At 42.5% G+C, this 14,936-nt stretch overlaps 1 protein-coding gene across 2 annotated transcripts in view; it reads left to right on the top strand.

Annotated features, from left to right (window-relative positions):
* The window catches only part of MAN2B2 (mannosidase alpha class 2B member 2), a 41,956-nt gene extending 28,060 nt beyond the window's left edge, over positions 1–13,896 (top strand). For both annotated transcript variants that reach the window (XM_075930762.2, XM_075930763.2), the window contains 10 exons: positions 93–226; positions 1,925–2,181; positions 4,416–4,607; positions 5,974–6,226; positions 6,333–6,443; positions 6,546–6,738; positions 7,855–8,001; positions 9,175–9,287; positions 10,781–10,898; positions 13,466–13,896. In XM_075930762.2, coding sequence (XP_075786877.2) covers positions 93–226; positions 1,925–2,181; positions 4,416–4,607; positions 5,974–6,226; positions 6,333–6,443; positions 6,546–6,738; positions 7,855–8,001; positions 9,175–9,287; positions 10,781–10,898; positions 13,466–13,563 — 1,616 coding nt within the window. In that variant the 3' untranslated portion in view covers positions 13,564–13,896. The remainder of the gene's footprint in view (positions 1–92; positions 227–1,924; positions 2,182–4,415; positions 4,608–5,973; positions 6,227–6,332; positions 6,444–6,545; positions 6,739–7,854; positions 8,002–9,174; positions 9,288–10,780; positions 10,899–13,465) is intronic.
* The last annotated feature ends 1,040 nt before the right edge of the window (positions 13,897–14,936 follow it).

The raw sequence follows: 14,936 nt of genomic DNA, 5'->3' as shown, positions 1-14,936 counted from the left end.
AAATATAGATCTGAATGCTCAATCATGGTACATTCCTTGCATCATTACTGTTTCTTATTTTTGAAGCTGTATTTTTACTTGTGTGTGAAAAGGTACAAAGAATGTTGAACAATACATTATTGTCTATAATCCCCTGGCATGGAACATCACTACCTTTGTTGTTGTGGCTATGAGCTACTCGGTAGTCAGTGTGTATGATGAATTGGGACATCCTGTACCAGCACAGGTACTGTATGGTTATGTTAATGTTTATATTGCATTTCTCTTTGTAACTCAGTTTTTCATTAGTCATTTTCAGGGTTGTTGTGTGGTTCTTGTTTTTGTGTTTGTTTTTGTTTTTGTTCTCCCACCCTCCTAGCAAGACATGGTAGGTTTTCCTGTAGATTAGAAACAACAATGTGATTATATTGGTTTTGCCCCAGTTGCTCATATAATCAAGCACTGTACCTATAAATATCAGTTATCTGATCTGATTTTCTTTCCCAAAACAGAAACTATAATATAAAAAACAGAGAGAAAGATCCTGTATATTTTTTAAGGATTTGAAATTATTTGGTACATTAAGGAAACAAAATAACATACTTGTTATCAAAGTACAAGGCCAGGTATTGCCAAAAACCCTTTGCAGTGCTTTGCACAAATTGGGAAAGAGGGAAGCAAATTTTGGCCCTTCATAGTTCCTTTTACTTTGTTACACCTTCCTCTCCTCTCATCTTGACTTCTCTCCTTATACTAGTAACAGGTCCAGAACTTACCTTCCGCTTAAAAAACTAATATGATGCACAGTGATAGTTTAAAGCCATGATTCCCAAACTTTTTAGTAAGGTGACCCACCAACTGCATTTTTTCTTTTTACTTGACCCATGATTATATATATGTACCTCCACCCTGGCACCACAAACCTAATCCCAGCCCAATGTGGAGGGGTGGTCCCAGGAAGCAGTGTGTGGAACTGGGTGAGTGAGGGGCAGATTCGCTCTCTGTGGCAATTCCTGTCCTGTGGGATTGGGCCCGGCTCCCTCCTCCAGGAATGGGGACTTGCTGAACAAGACTGCACCATCACTCAGGTTAGACCTGGCTTCCCTCCTTTATGGTAGAGGGACAGTTGAGCCAAATTTAAGTGAGTAGCATTGCAGTCTGGCATGTGCGTTTGCAGCGCCTATCAGGTTTGTCGCCATCCTCCCTCAGTCATGGCGGATGGGCAATTGGGCTAAACGTGATTGGCATTGCAACCCTGAGTGCCAGGTCACAATGTCCGGAGAAGGCAAACAAGACAGGAGCCACTGCTGTGGAATGAGTGTGATAGAGTGAATGAGAGCAAACCTATTCACATTGGACGGGATGAATGATATGGTGGTTTAGGCCAGGACCTAGTGATGTGTTAATTCAGTCCTGCATATGGTGACCAATCCAAAACCTTCCCACAACCCACTGGTAAGTAGGAGACCATTTTGGAAACAGTAACTTAAAACACAATTTTGAAGTGTGTTGACAGCTTCCGAGGAACACTTAATCCCCCCTCCCCTTCCCCAGGTTACAATTATTTGTCCGTCATCAATCTTTTTTGTTAGTTTTAAGTAAGGCTATATTTTTTCCAATTATATTGGTATTTTAAGGTGGACTTGTTTAAATCAATAGTTTTGGGTTTCATGCTGGCAAGGACCTGGTTAAAATATTATCTAATCTCATAATTTGTCACTAATATATAGTCCCAAACAAAACTGTGAATCTTAATTTGGGGTACCTAAATATCTAACCTCTTTCAAGGCAACACAAAATAACATAATTCTGAATTGTAAAGGTAGACATATTTGGAAATTCTCCTTGAAACGTATCATCTGGGACTTTACAAATATGAAGGTGTTAGACGTATACCAATTAGCTCCGTGTGAAATACACAACCATTCTCTCTCTCAACATGCAGATCCAAAGCTCAGCAGAATCCCCTTCTACCTATGATCTGTATATTCTTGTCACACTAAGTGGTCTTAGTTACCGAAGATACAGTGTTAAGTCATCAGCTGACAAGGAATCTGCATTCATTGCAAGATCAGTTAAATATGGACGAAAAGTCATAAAGGATTCTGATCATCAGAGTGGACATCTGATTCCTGTGCTTAATAACTGCTACACCGTGATGTTGGACCAAGATACTAATCTGATGCACAGCATTACTGACAAGTGAGGCTACCAGCATTTTTAATTTTAGTTAAACAGCATTTTAGGATAAACAGAAACTCTTAAAAAGGAAATCCAGGTACTTGATCACACATCCCCCGAGGGTTAACAACTCACAAGAGTACTTTACAATCAAAGAATTTGAAAACTTCTGCCTTCTACTTATTTTGTAAAGTGAGCTACTGAATGGTCTTTTTCCTAGACCTTTTTTTTACTGTGGCACTGAGTCTGTGTAGTTAGTGTAATATTCATTGATTCATAATTCCAAGGTCAGAAGGGACCATTATAATCACCTAGTCTGATCTCCTGTATAGCACTGGCCATAGAACTTCCCCCAAAATATTATGGTTTCCCACTTAGATTGTATAATGTACTACGATCTAGTGGCTTTATGGGCAGCCTGCTCTCATCGATCCTGAAGTGCTCCACACGGTCTCTGAGGTGACTCACCGCACCTCTTCCCAGGGCTGGTTTAATATCCAATAAAGTTCAAGCAGTCCTCATAGTCCTTAATCACAAAATAATTCTCAATGAGCCCCAACCATGAAGTCCATAATCACAATTCAGCAGTTCATACTTAGCTCAAGTTCTGCCACACTTCGAGCCAGTCTGCTGCACCCAAAGCCACTGCCAGCCATTTCTGTCAAGCTCACAGTTTTGGCCCTGGCTTCTTTCTTTTTCGGTGTCCCCAATATTTTGGGAGAGAGCCTCATCTCTCTCCTAATTTATAGAATTATAGACTACTAGAACTGAAAGGGACCTGGAAATGCTATCAAGTCTAGTCCCTGCCCTCCCGGCAGAACCAAGCACCATCTAAATCATCCCTGAAAAAAATCTAACATGCTCCTAAATATCTCCAACTAGAAGATTTACTGGGTGTTGCTCAGGTCCCTAACTCAAATAAGTTTTGTTTTTCTTCATTTAAATAATTTGTTCTGGGTTGGGGGTGAAGAGTTCAATATGCAGGCTGCCCTGGGGAGAGTGGACAATCCCAGGCTTATCTCACCACATAACCACCTATCCATGGCTGCTGCAACTCCAATGGGCACAGCCAGGAGAAGGGTGCATGTCCCCCTGCTGGGGGACAGATAGACACACATACAAACAGACAAACTCTCTGAAGTACAAAGTAGATAGCTGTCCCTTTCTCCGACCCTGGCCGCTCCTGGCCCAATTGGGTTATAGCTGTCCCAGTCTCCATCTCTGTCCCCTTGCTGTCCCCTATGGGCTTTCTGTAGTGTAACTCCTGCCAAACCCCTGTCTTTCCATTTTATGAGAACTTTTGGACCCCGGTTTATAAGCAAATCTTGTTCTTATAAGACTTCAAATGATTGCGCTAATGGCAACAACTTAAGCAATATCTAGATCAGTGGTCCCCAACCTTTTGAGGTTGTTGGGCGCCAGGGGGCGTGGCCGTTTGCCCGCCGGGTGCCAGGGGGTGGGGAAACTAGCGCGCCCGGGGGCAGGCCCCCCCCCCAGCCGCGTGCCCGGGGGCAGGCCCCCCCGCATAGCCACGCGCCCGGGGGCAGGGCCCCATCCAAGGGCCGTGCGCCCGGGGCCGGCGCTCCCCCCCCGCCCCGCCGAGTGCCGTGCGCCGGGGGCCGGCGCTCCCCCCCCCCCCCCCCCCGCCAAGTGCCGCACGCCCGGGGCCCGGCGCTCCCACCCGCCGAGTGCCGCGCGCTCGGGGCCGGCGCTCCCCCACCCGCCGAGTGCCGCGCGCCCGGGGCTGGCGCTCCGCACCCCCCACCCCCCCCGCCGAGTGCCGCATGCCCGGGGCCGGCGCTTCCCCCCCGCCGAGTGTCGCGCGCCCGGGGCCGGCGTGCCCCCCCTGCCGAGTGCCGTGCGCCCGGGGCTGGCGCTAACCCCCCCTCTCCCCCCCGCCGAGTGCCGCGGGGCCGGCGCTCCTCCCGCGGGCACCGTGTTGGGGACCACGGATCTAGATTAGCAGAAAGTACAGAATGACACTGGGAATTACCGTGAATTGGTAGGAGGCCAGTGACTGTTAGATGGCTATTTACAGTTGATTCTATGATGGCAAATATTTAACAAGAGGCACTTGCCTTCCTTGCTGCTCTTATCTCCCTCTCCAGTTGCCTATTTAATTAATTATTCATATTAGCTAAAGAAAGTGATATTTCCTCAGATTCCCATCCTCATTCCTTGGGCAACAGAGCTTTGCAGATAATGCTTATAAAATGTATATCTGTATAATACACTTTCCCTTTATGAATTTACAGGGAGTCTAACCAGACCGTCCAAGTAACTCAGAAGTTTCTTGAATATCATGTGAATGGAGATGTGAGGAAGGGGCCTGTTTCAGACAACTACTTATTTAGCCCAAATGGATCGCCTGTTGACGCATCAGAAGCAGTGGGTCTGGAAATTGTTTCTGGAAACCTAGTGAGAGAGATCAGGCAATATTTTTACAGGTAAAGGTCTTTGGGTGTGATTGAACCTCACTTGAATTTTTCATCCTCCTTACACATGTGAGGGTAATCCTGTACAGTCATCTCTGAACAGTCACATATGGGTGCTGCACAGTAGATTGTGTTTAACATGTGACTGGTGAAGAGGAGATTGGTTAAGTACCTAGTTTAATGATGCTATGGTGGTTTTGTTGTTGAGGTGAGGAGAGTTAGAAATGTCCTGTGTTCAGTCATGGGTTTGTTTGTTTTTAACATGAAGTATCTCTTAGACCACTGTTTTTACCAATGTTCAGACGAGCTGAAGTTAACAGTTCATGTGCTGAGACCTATGTCAGTTGAGTTTTGACAGGTCTAAAATTAGAGTACAAACTTATAGGGATGCCATCTCTAGCCTCGGTTTGCCAGAAGCTGGGAATGGACAACAGAGGCTTTATCACTTGATGATTCTCTGTTCCGCTCATTGCCTCTGGGGCATCTGGCATTGGCCACTGTCAGCAAGCAGGATCCTGGGCTAGATGGACTTTTGGTCTGACCCAATATAGCCGTTCTTATGTTCTTATCTGTCCATTAGAAAAAGAACTAATGAAGGACAAAAGAGGGAAATGAATCTCAGACAATGAGGTATTCACATCCCTTTACTTCAAACTCTGAATGCCTAGCTGGTTTTTCTCTTCTTAAGAATATTTACAAGTCAGCTACCTTTTATGTTTTTATTAGCTGAGGATTTATTGAAATTTTCTCATACTATATGTGATATTGCAGTGCACAAGGTTGTTCATTATGTCAAGAAAGATTTGGTATTACAGTATACATAGAAGACATAAAATGGTATTTATATAAATATATTAATGTTCTTTATATGGGAAAACTGAACTCAGGCTTATTTCCCCAGATGTAAACAGATTGTTTAAATTGTTATTTACCATACTTGCCTGGGTAGTAATTCAACTAGAAAGTAAATATGTTCTAGATTGACTTTCAGTTGGATAATAGAATTAACTACTTTAGTCTGTGCTTATGGGACTATGAGAACAAAAGCAAGATAATATTATTTCATTCCAGGAGAAAAGACAGAAAAATAGCTATAATTTTAAGCAATCCAAAATAAGAACATGTAGTAAAATGAATGACACACCTCCACACATTCACAATTCTTGAGACACCAGTGAATACTGTAGAACTTCCATTTATACAAACCGGTTCTCTGAAATTTTAAGAGCTAAAAATCATTTAATTAGCTACACAAAGCAGATAAAATCCAGACAAAGTGCTGCAGGTTTACTACTAATGAAAATTGTGACCTGATGTTACTAATCAGATATTAATTTTACTTGCTAAACTTCAGGTTATTTACCCTCTTGGTTTTTAGGAATATAACAGCTCAGGATTACATGTATGTGGCATATTCAAGAATCTACAGTGTACCAAGTGGTTATGATGATAAACTGCTTTGCCACAGGATAGAGCAAGAATACAGGGCTGGACCTTTGGAACTAAATCGTGAGGCGATCCTCCGAACAAGCACAAATTTAAACACTAATCAAACACTTCATTCTGACAACAATGGCTACCAGATGCAGAAGAGACCATACAAGGCGTATGTGAATAATGCAGTGGCTCGGGTAGGCATAAAGATATAATCCAAAACCAAGTATGTTTCCTGTTCATGCTCTATTATATTGACCACAGTTAATGATTTTTGTTGTTTGATTTATTGTGTGTCTTCAGAACTATTATCCTATGGTCCAGACTGCCTACATTGAGGATGACAGCATGAGGATGATGCTGCTTGCAGAAAGATCTCATGGTGTCTCAAGTCAAGGAAATGGGCAAGTGGAGGTAATGAATGAAAATGTTTTTATAGTAAAACAGTAATTTCCTGGCTTCTGACGATGTGACTAAAACATGATGGCTGCTCTGGTTTTTATCTTCATTATGCAGGTGATGCTACATCGGAGACTATGGAATAACCTTGAGTGGGACCTGAATTACAATCTTACTTTGAATGACACCTCAGTGGTTCGGCCAGTGTTCTGGCTCATCGTAGCAACCAAGCCTGCAACTAATGGTCTGTATCAGACAAGTGCGCTGGCGTTAGAACACAGACCAGTTGTTATGTATGGAGAACTCGCAGGTAACTGTTCTTAGTTTAAAAAAAAAAAAAACCTAAGAATTATTCTGCCTAGCCTCTTGGCTTCTAAGCCTACATTTAGGCTAGACCCAAACAATTGGACGGGCTTTTCCAAGATGAGCCTTCACGATTTCTCATTGTCCTTTAAGAATAGGTGTTGAATGCTCAGTGCCTTTGAAAATGGGTTTATTTATTCTGGTGCCTCTCTCCACAGATTTAGGAGTCAAACTGTAGGCACCCATTGGCTGAAAATCTTTGCCACAGTAGTTAACTGAGAGAACTTTTGACTCCCAGTTTAAAATGTCTTTCAAATAACAAAGACATACCAATGAATAGTAGCAGCAAGACTAGATGAAGCATGCTTTACTGGGGTACTAATAAAAGTCATGCTTCTTTCAGTGCAGTACCTCAAAACATCTGAAGAGAGAGTGCCTCATCCACTCCTGGTCCAGTTCAGACAGAAAGAGAGCACGGTCTTCTCTTCCAAAAGCAGTACAGGTCGGACCTCCCTGGTCCGGCACCCTCGGGACCTGACTGGTCCCAAACGAGGGGATTTGCCAAACCAGGGAAGGTCCCTCCCCTCATGGCCCATACTGTCCCCTGGTTTGGGCTCCAGCCTGACCCCACTGCTGTTCCAGCTCCCCCAGGACACTCTAGTTGTCACTGGCCTCGCTGCTAGCAGGGCCGGAGTGCCACAGCAGGAGCTCTGCAGTTACCTGGCTCCGTGGCCAGAGCTGGATCTCCTCAGTCAGTGCTGGGGCCGGAGGTGAAGGGCTGCATCTCCACGGCTGGAGCTGGGGCCAGAGCTCCCTGGCTGCCACTGGGGTCGGAGCTTCCCGGCCGCTGAGACCAGAACTCCCCACTGTGTTGCTCTCCCCCCAGTCTGGGGCTCCTGGCTGAGTCACTGTTCCTCCCCATCATGCTCCTGCCCTTGGGCCAGATCATCTGTTCCTGGGCTCTGTGGTCCGCAAACATCCGTGGTCTGTGCTTGACCATAGATGTTGCCGGACCAGAGAGTCCCAGTTCAGGGAGGTACAACCTGTACTGTGCCACTGGAGAGGGTCCTCTCTTAGTATAACCATGTTTTACATGGTAGCTCTTTTTTGATTTCACATTCAGCTGAGAAACCAAAGCTGCAAGGACAGCATCATTCTGTTCAGAGGGATCCTGTAACCCTGCCAGCTAATCTTCATCTCCAGACCCTAAGCATTCCTGGGTGGACATACAGCTCCAACCACACTGAGCAGCTACAGAATATTCACAAAGGTAGGTTCTCTTTCAGCAATAAGTCAGTTAGAGATGGAGATTACTCAGCATATGACACTTATAAGGACTGATTTTCTTTTCTGCCTTTGTTTTGTGACTGTTATTAATTATCTTTATTATGGTAGCACTTAAACCTTAGACCTCTGTGCTGCGAAGACATATAGTAAAAGACACACTTTGCCTCAAAGAGTATAAAGTCATTTAAGCACCGATCTCCCTTTGAAAATGTTCCCAAAGAGGCCTTTGAGATAGTTTTACTAGATGACTGTGCAGCACATGCACAATGGGGCTTGGGCTAGTATCATCGAATCCTAGGGCTGGAAGAGACCTCAGGAGGACATCGAGTCCAGCCCCCCACCCAAAGCAAGACCAATCCTAACTATCTCACCCCACCCAGGGTTTTGTTGAGCTGGGACTTAAAAACCTCTAGGGATGGAGATTCCATCACCTCTCTAGGTAACCCATTCCAGTACTTCACCATCCTCCTTGTAAAATCGTTTTTCCTAATATCCAAGCTAGACCTCCCCCACCTGTAATTTGTAACCATTGCTCCTCCTTCTGTCATCTTTCATTACTGAAAACAGCCTCTCTCCATCCTCTTTGGAACCTCCACCCCTTACAAATCACCTTCAGGTAGTTCAAGGCTGCTATCAAATACCCACTCACTCTTCTCTTCTGTAGACTAATTAAGCCCAAATCCCTCAGCTTCTCCTTGTAAGACATGTGCTCCAGCCTCCTAATCATCCTTATTGTCCTCCACTGGACTTTATCCAATGCGTCCACATCCTTTCTGTAATGATGGACCCCGAATTGGACTAGGTTAAGGCCTTCAGATTTTACTAATATAAATATGCCAATAGTTATTGGATGTTTCCCTGTATTTTGTGCTTTTGAAAATCTCTTCCTGAAATCTTCAGGGAAGGGATAGCTCAGTGGTTTGAACATTGGCCTGCTAAACCCAGGGTTGTGAGTTCAATCCTTGAGGGGGCCATTTAGGGATCTGGGGTAAGTCTGTCAGGGATGGTACTTAGTCCTGCCATGGGGACAGGACTTGATGACCTCTCAAGGTCCCTTCCAGTTCTATGAGATAGATATATGAGGTGAGTAACTTCCAACAGAAGTCTTAAGTTTTCAGTATTAAATAATAAAACCTGTTTTGTTTTGGGGTTTTAGGAATAGGAAAGCAAGAGGATGCAGACTTCAGACGTATACTTCTAAGAATCAGGCATTTGTATGAAGTGGGAGAGGATCCTGTACTGTCTCAGCCTGCAACAGTGAATCTGAAAGTAAAATGAATCACTCCTCCTAAAGCACCACTTAGGGAAGGGTGGGGAACCTTTCTTGGGCCGGGAGCCCTGGCCCAGGGAAAAATCAGTCGGGGGCTGCACACTACTGAGAAGCCGGAAAAAAAAAACTCCAAGCCCCCACTAACATGGCCCGTGACTGAGAACAACAAAGACGCTCCCCACATTCCCCTCGCGCACCTGAGCCTATTGGGACCCAGGCTAGTAGATTTTGTGTGCTCCAGTCCCTCAGTAGGCGCGGGCTCCCAAATGGTAGGAGGGGAGCCCTAAGCCTTGGGGGGCCGGATCCAGGCAAGCTGGGGGTCACATCCAGCCCCCAGTCCCGAGGTCCCGGGCCTGAAGTTCCGCACCCATGACTTGGGGATTATGTGCCTGGTGGGGTAATATAATCTACAGGAGTATGGTTTCTAAATGCAGTAATGTGTTGTGTATTAGTTAGCCCATGTTGATCTTCCTGGGGTGGACTATGGTTTCCTTATGTGTTTTAATGTGGAACTTTTGCAAACCACAGTATGTTAAAGTGCAATTGGGAACTTTAGTGTGTGTGTCACATAAGATATTGATAAGGGATTAGTGATAACCTTTAAGATAGTGTGTGTCACATAAGCATGCCTTACAAATCACCTTCTGTAGAACACATTACACCACCGTCTAATTAAGTCCTCTGCTCATCTTTGACTGTGGAAGAAGAATCTTTTTACAAAAACGTAACCTCCCTCTTCTTTTAATTAGAAAGTATTCAAAAAAATGGAGCCAGAAATGCTGCTACTGACATTACTGGCAAAATTCTGCCTCCTGCTAAGGTCATAGTTCATTTTTCCAACTACCCTTCCTCACAATAGCCATGACCCTAGCTGACAGACATCACGTTAATAGTGAAAAAATGCACAAGCATCGGTATGATTGAGTTTGTGTAGATATCAATGTAATATTTGTATGATGACTTAAATAGTATAGACCTCTTTCAGTTCTCTCTGTAATGTCTTTGTATCTAATGTTGCAAGTGACACCTGAGATTACTGAAATGTGAAAGGTGTTTGACAGCACTTTGCGTCTGGTCATGTGACTGTCTCTCTTGCAAAGACCATTTCCCCTCTTGATTGTTTGGCTTTTTTACACAATAATAGGGGAGAGAACAGTATATTTTATAAAAATACAAAGGACACAAGGGCAGGTATCACATATGACATGGGAGTTCTGCTTCACTGGAGTAGACCCCAAAGAAGATCCAGCCTTCTTCAGTGTCAAGAATGCAGTATCTAATAAGTGCTTTGGTAACTTTTAAAGGGGGATCCATTTGTGCTGAATCATCTCTGGTGGTTTTCAAGTGTACACGGCTCAGTAATTGCTGAGAGTATGAAATCTTTTGAGATTACAGATCAAAATTCTGCCCTTGCTCAGCTGCTTCACTGAGCTGCACTAGGCATTCCCTTAAGTAACATTAATTGGATATTTTGGGATTGCTTTTCATGTAGTCTCTGCTGAAATGGTTGGGAACAGTGGTGTTGGTGGAAGAGCGGTCACTCACAGGAACCTGGGATATAAAGACTTTGGAGAGATGGAAATGGAAATCAGCACAACACCTAAGCAGAGGTACGTGGGAAATGAGATGTTTGCGGGGTGGTTGTTTTTTTTCAAGTCCCAGGCTGTTGACATATGTTGATGGTATTTTCATTGGATGTTGCAATTCAGGATTTTGAGTCTAACCATTTCTCTGATGTCAGCAGATACCTGAGAGAGTCACTGGCAAAGACTATGTCTAGACTACATCCCTCTTTCGAGGAGTACCGGTAGTTCGGAATAGGAAGCCTAATCCGAACTACCTAGTTCGTGCCCACGGCTACACGCGGCACGGAGTCCGAACTAGCAGACATTTAAAAATGGCGGCGCCCGGCAATATGCAAATGGAGCCCGGGAAATTCAAATCCCAGGCTTCATTTGCAACTCCGCTTGCCTACATTAACCACCCTAGTTCGAACTAGGGTGGTAGTGTAGACATACCCTTAGATACTATAGTGATACACACCATAGTCAAGCCCATGAGGGAATTAATAATTCTGTCTTCAGGGTAAAGTTCCATAGTGCAGTATATAAGGCCTGGAGCCACATGTTGAACAATGAGAATAAAACAAAAAATTGAAGGAGTCGTTAATTAAGTGAGCACTGTTCATTCCGTGCACAGACTCTCAGTGGGTGCAATCTTGATTGGATTGTCAGCATTCTGCACTCAACGTGCTTGACTCTGTAATTCATAGAAGAGGTGTTTAAAACCATAGATCAAAAAACCCACAAACTTTGGGGGATTTGTGTTCCATATCCAAACTGTGTGGGATGGATTAATTTCAAGTTCTTTTCTGGTTGTGTGTGTGTGTGTTGTATTGCACAGATGCTAGGGTGGTTGTATTTTGCCTTGTTTCTGACCACCATTGTCGGGGGGGAGGGTTGGTTTGTATTTAGGTGGTGTGTTTTTTGTTGTTTTTTGTAAGCATCATCCTCTTTTTGTGGTTCTGGGTTTTGAGTTATGTTTTAAGATATGAAGAAGTTGCAGTTGTTAAGATTGAATGTTAATATAAAAAAAGTTTATTGAATTATAATCCTGGCCAAGCCACTGACTATATGATCTTGAGAAACGTAGGTAAATTATAGAGAAGATATAAAGGGCTTATCTACACTTAAAATGCTACAACATCACAGCTGCACCTCAATAGCATTTCAGTCTGGATTCTTCTTACAGTGACAGGAAAGATTCTCCCATGGAAAAGTTAATCCATCTCCCTAAGAGATGGTAGGTAGGTCAACAGAAGATTCCTTCCATCAGTCTAGTGCTGTCTATACTGGGGATTAGGCTGGTTTAACTATGCCACTCAGAGATGTGGATTTTTCACACAGCTGAGTACATAATGAAGCGGACTTAATTTTGTAGTGTAAACCACTTATTATGTTTGCAGATGATACAAAACTGGGAGGGGTTGCAACTGGGAGGATAGGGTCATAATTCAAAATGATCTGGACAAACTGGAGAAATGGTCTGAGGTAAATAGGATGAAGTTTAATAAGGACAAAGGCAAAGTACTCCTCTTAGAAAGGAACAATCAGGCTCTCACATACTGAATGGGAAACGACTGTTTAGGAAGGAGTACTGCAGAAAGGGATTTAAGTGTCGTAGAGGGACCACAAGCTAAATATGAGTCAACAGTGTGATGCTGTTGCAAAAAAAGCAAACGTGATTCTGGGATGCATTAATAGGTGTGTGGTGATCAAGACACGAGATGTCATTCTTCCTCTCTACTCTGTGCTGATTAGGCCTCAGTTGGAGTATTGTGTCCAGTACTGGGCACCACATTTCAAGAAAGATGTAGAGAAATTGCACAAAGTCTAGAGAAGAGCAACAAGAATGATTAAAGGTCTAGCGAACATGAGCTATGAAGGAAGACTGAAAGAATTGGGCTTGTTTAGTTTGGAAAGGAGAAGACTGAGAGGGGACATGATAGCAGTTTTCAGGTATCTAAAAGGGTGTCATAGAGGAGGGAGAATAATTATTCTCCTTAGCCTCTGAGGCTAGGACAAGAAGCAATAGGATAAAACTGCAGCAAGGTAGGTTTAGGTTGAACATTAGGAAAAACTTCCTAACTGTCAGGGTGGTTAAACACTGGAATAAGCTGCCTAGGGAGGTTGTAGAATCTCCATCTGTGGAGATATTTAAGAGCAGGTTAGATAGACATCTATCAGGGATGGTCTAGATGGTACTGGGTCCTGCCATTAGGGCAGGGAACTGGATTTGATGACCTCTCGAGGTCCCTTCCATTTCTAGTATTCTGTGACCAGGCCTAAATGAACAGTGAACTGTAGAGCCACCTCAGTAAAGCAGCAGTTTGGGAATATGAACTGTTGGATTTTTCTCTCAGAAAGAATGCTCTGGAAATGTGAACCTTTTACCGAGTGTATCTTTAGCAAGAGATTAGTATCAGTAGCATGAGGTAGATGGTTTACAATATATTTTAAAATTATGAATATGTTTTCCTTAGAGTTATAGGTGCAGCTGTTAAAATCAGAAAATCTATTCAAACCTAGGTTCAAAAATGTTAGGACAGCATTTGATTTGGCATAAAGTTTTTCAGAAACATAAACATCATATACATCTGTATTTTTACATTTTATAGGGTTCTCCGGTAATGCAAAGAAGACCACAGAAAACTCTACTGTGACTATTCATCCAAAGGAAATTAGAACATTTTTTGTATACTTTCAAGATCAGTGAAAGTCTGCAAATTATTCCTGAGCCATCATTGAACAACTTGCTTCATTTCTTTTTTAAAAAATCACAAGTTTTGAGAACATTTTTCCTAGTATTGTAAATGGAATCAATAATTATAATATAATAAACTGTGAAATTTAATTAAATCATCAAAATTACGGGGTTTGGTTTTGTTTGTTAAAGAGATGACCCAATACGTGCTTAGGTCAAATATTTAAAACATGTTTTTTTTTTCTTGAAATGAAAAATGTTTATCTTAAAAATAGGGGCTGGGGGAAATATTGGACTGGCTATGATCCTATCTATCTCACAATACAAATGTATCAGCATATGATACTGGGAGTCTGTGACTGCATTTCTTTGCATTGTTAAATCCATTTCAGATCTATTTTTAAAATGGTGGGGTTTGTGTCTACAGATTAGAGTACTAAGAGCCTGGATTATTCAGTCTCTTGTTCTCTTAAAGAATGTAAAACAACAGTCACCTGTCAAGTTCAGACAACATGTATACTGATTGTGAGAAATGTTCATTAGCAACCATATTGGGAAGGACTACATTTAGGGCTATATACGTGTTAGTTACAAATAATAAGTACTGTATTATTGAAGGTAACCTTATTTTTAAAAATGAACATGTAATGATGTGCATCATTATAAAGAACTGGATTTTTTTTAAACAAAATGTTCCCTTGTTTTCTGCTATGATTCCTAATTGTGCTGTCATAGGGCACATCTACAGAGCAGGGCTAAAGCCGAAATAAACTACTCAACTTCAGCTACATCAATTGCATAGCTTAAGTCAAACTAGCTTATTTTGGCTTTTGGCACTATGTACACAGCAGGACGTTCAAGAGAGAGCCATCTCCCTTTGAACATAAGTCCTTCTCTTACTAATACATATAAACTAAATTAATTATGTGACTCTGGAATTAGGATATCAGTTTGCATGGTTATTCACTGGCATTGGTAAATTGGCTACAATGTAAAATATAGTTAAATGGAAAAAATAAATCAGTTAGTCATGCAATTAGAAAAATACTCAAACAAATTTTCTTCATCTGTAATGTCAGCTCTGTAATCTTTATTCAATATCTTCTCTGAGACATTTTTAAAGGTTGAGTTCAGTGTACAGTTCTAAGTTTTTCACACTTTTCTCTTTACTGACTTGTTTGCAAAACTGATTCTATTTTTTGTTGATATGACAGGTTTGACCATATTCAGGACATTGTCTAGGCTGGTGACTCCTTTCACATCTAGAACATTCTTTCATATGCTTTTTTTTTTTTTAAACACTTTCACACTGTTCGCTTCAAAGACTTTTTTACTTAAGTTTATATTCACATTTATGTGTTGTTTTTTCTAAAATGTGCAATGAT

The sequence above is a fragment of the Pelodiscus sinensis genome, chromosome 4 (assembly GCF_052426305.1).
Source record: "Pelodiscus sinensis isolate ZL-2025 chromosome 4, ASM5242630v1, whole genome shotgun sequence".
Lineage (NCBI taxonomy): Eukaryota > Metazoa > Chordata > Testudines > Trionychidae > Pelodiscus > Pelodiscus sinensis.
Note: the sequence above shows the minus strand (reverse complement) of the source record. Positions and strands in the feature narration are given on the sequence as shown.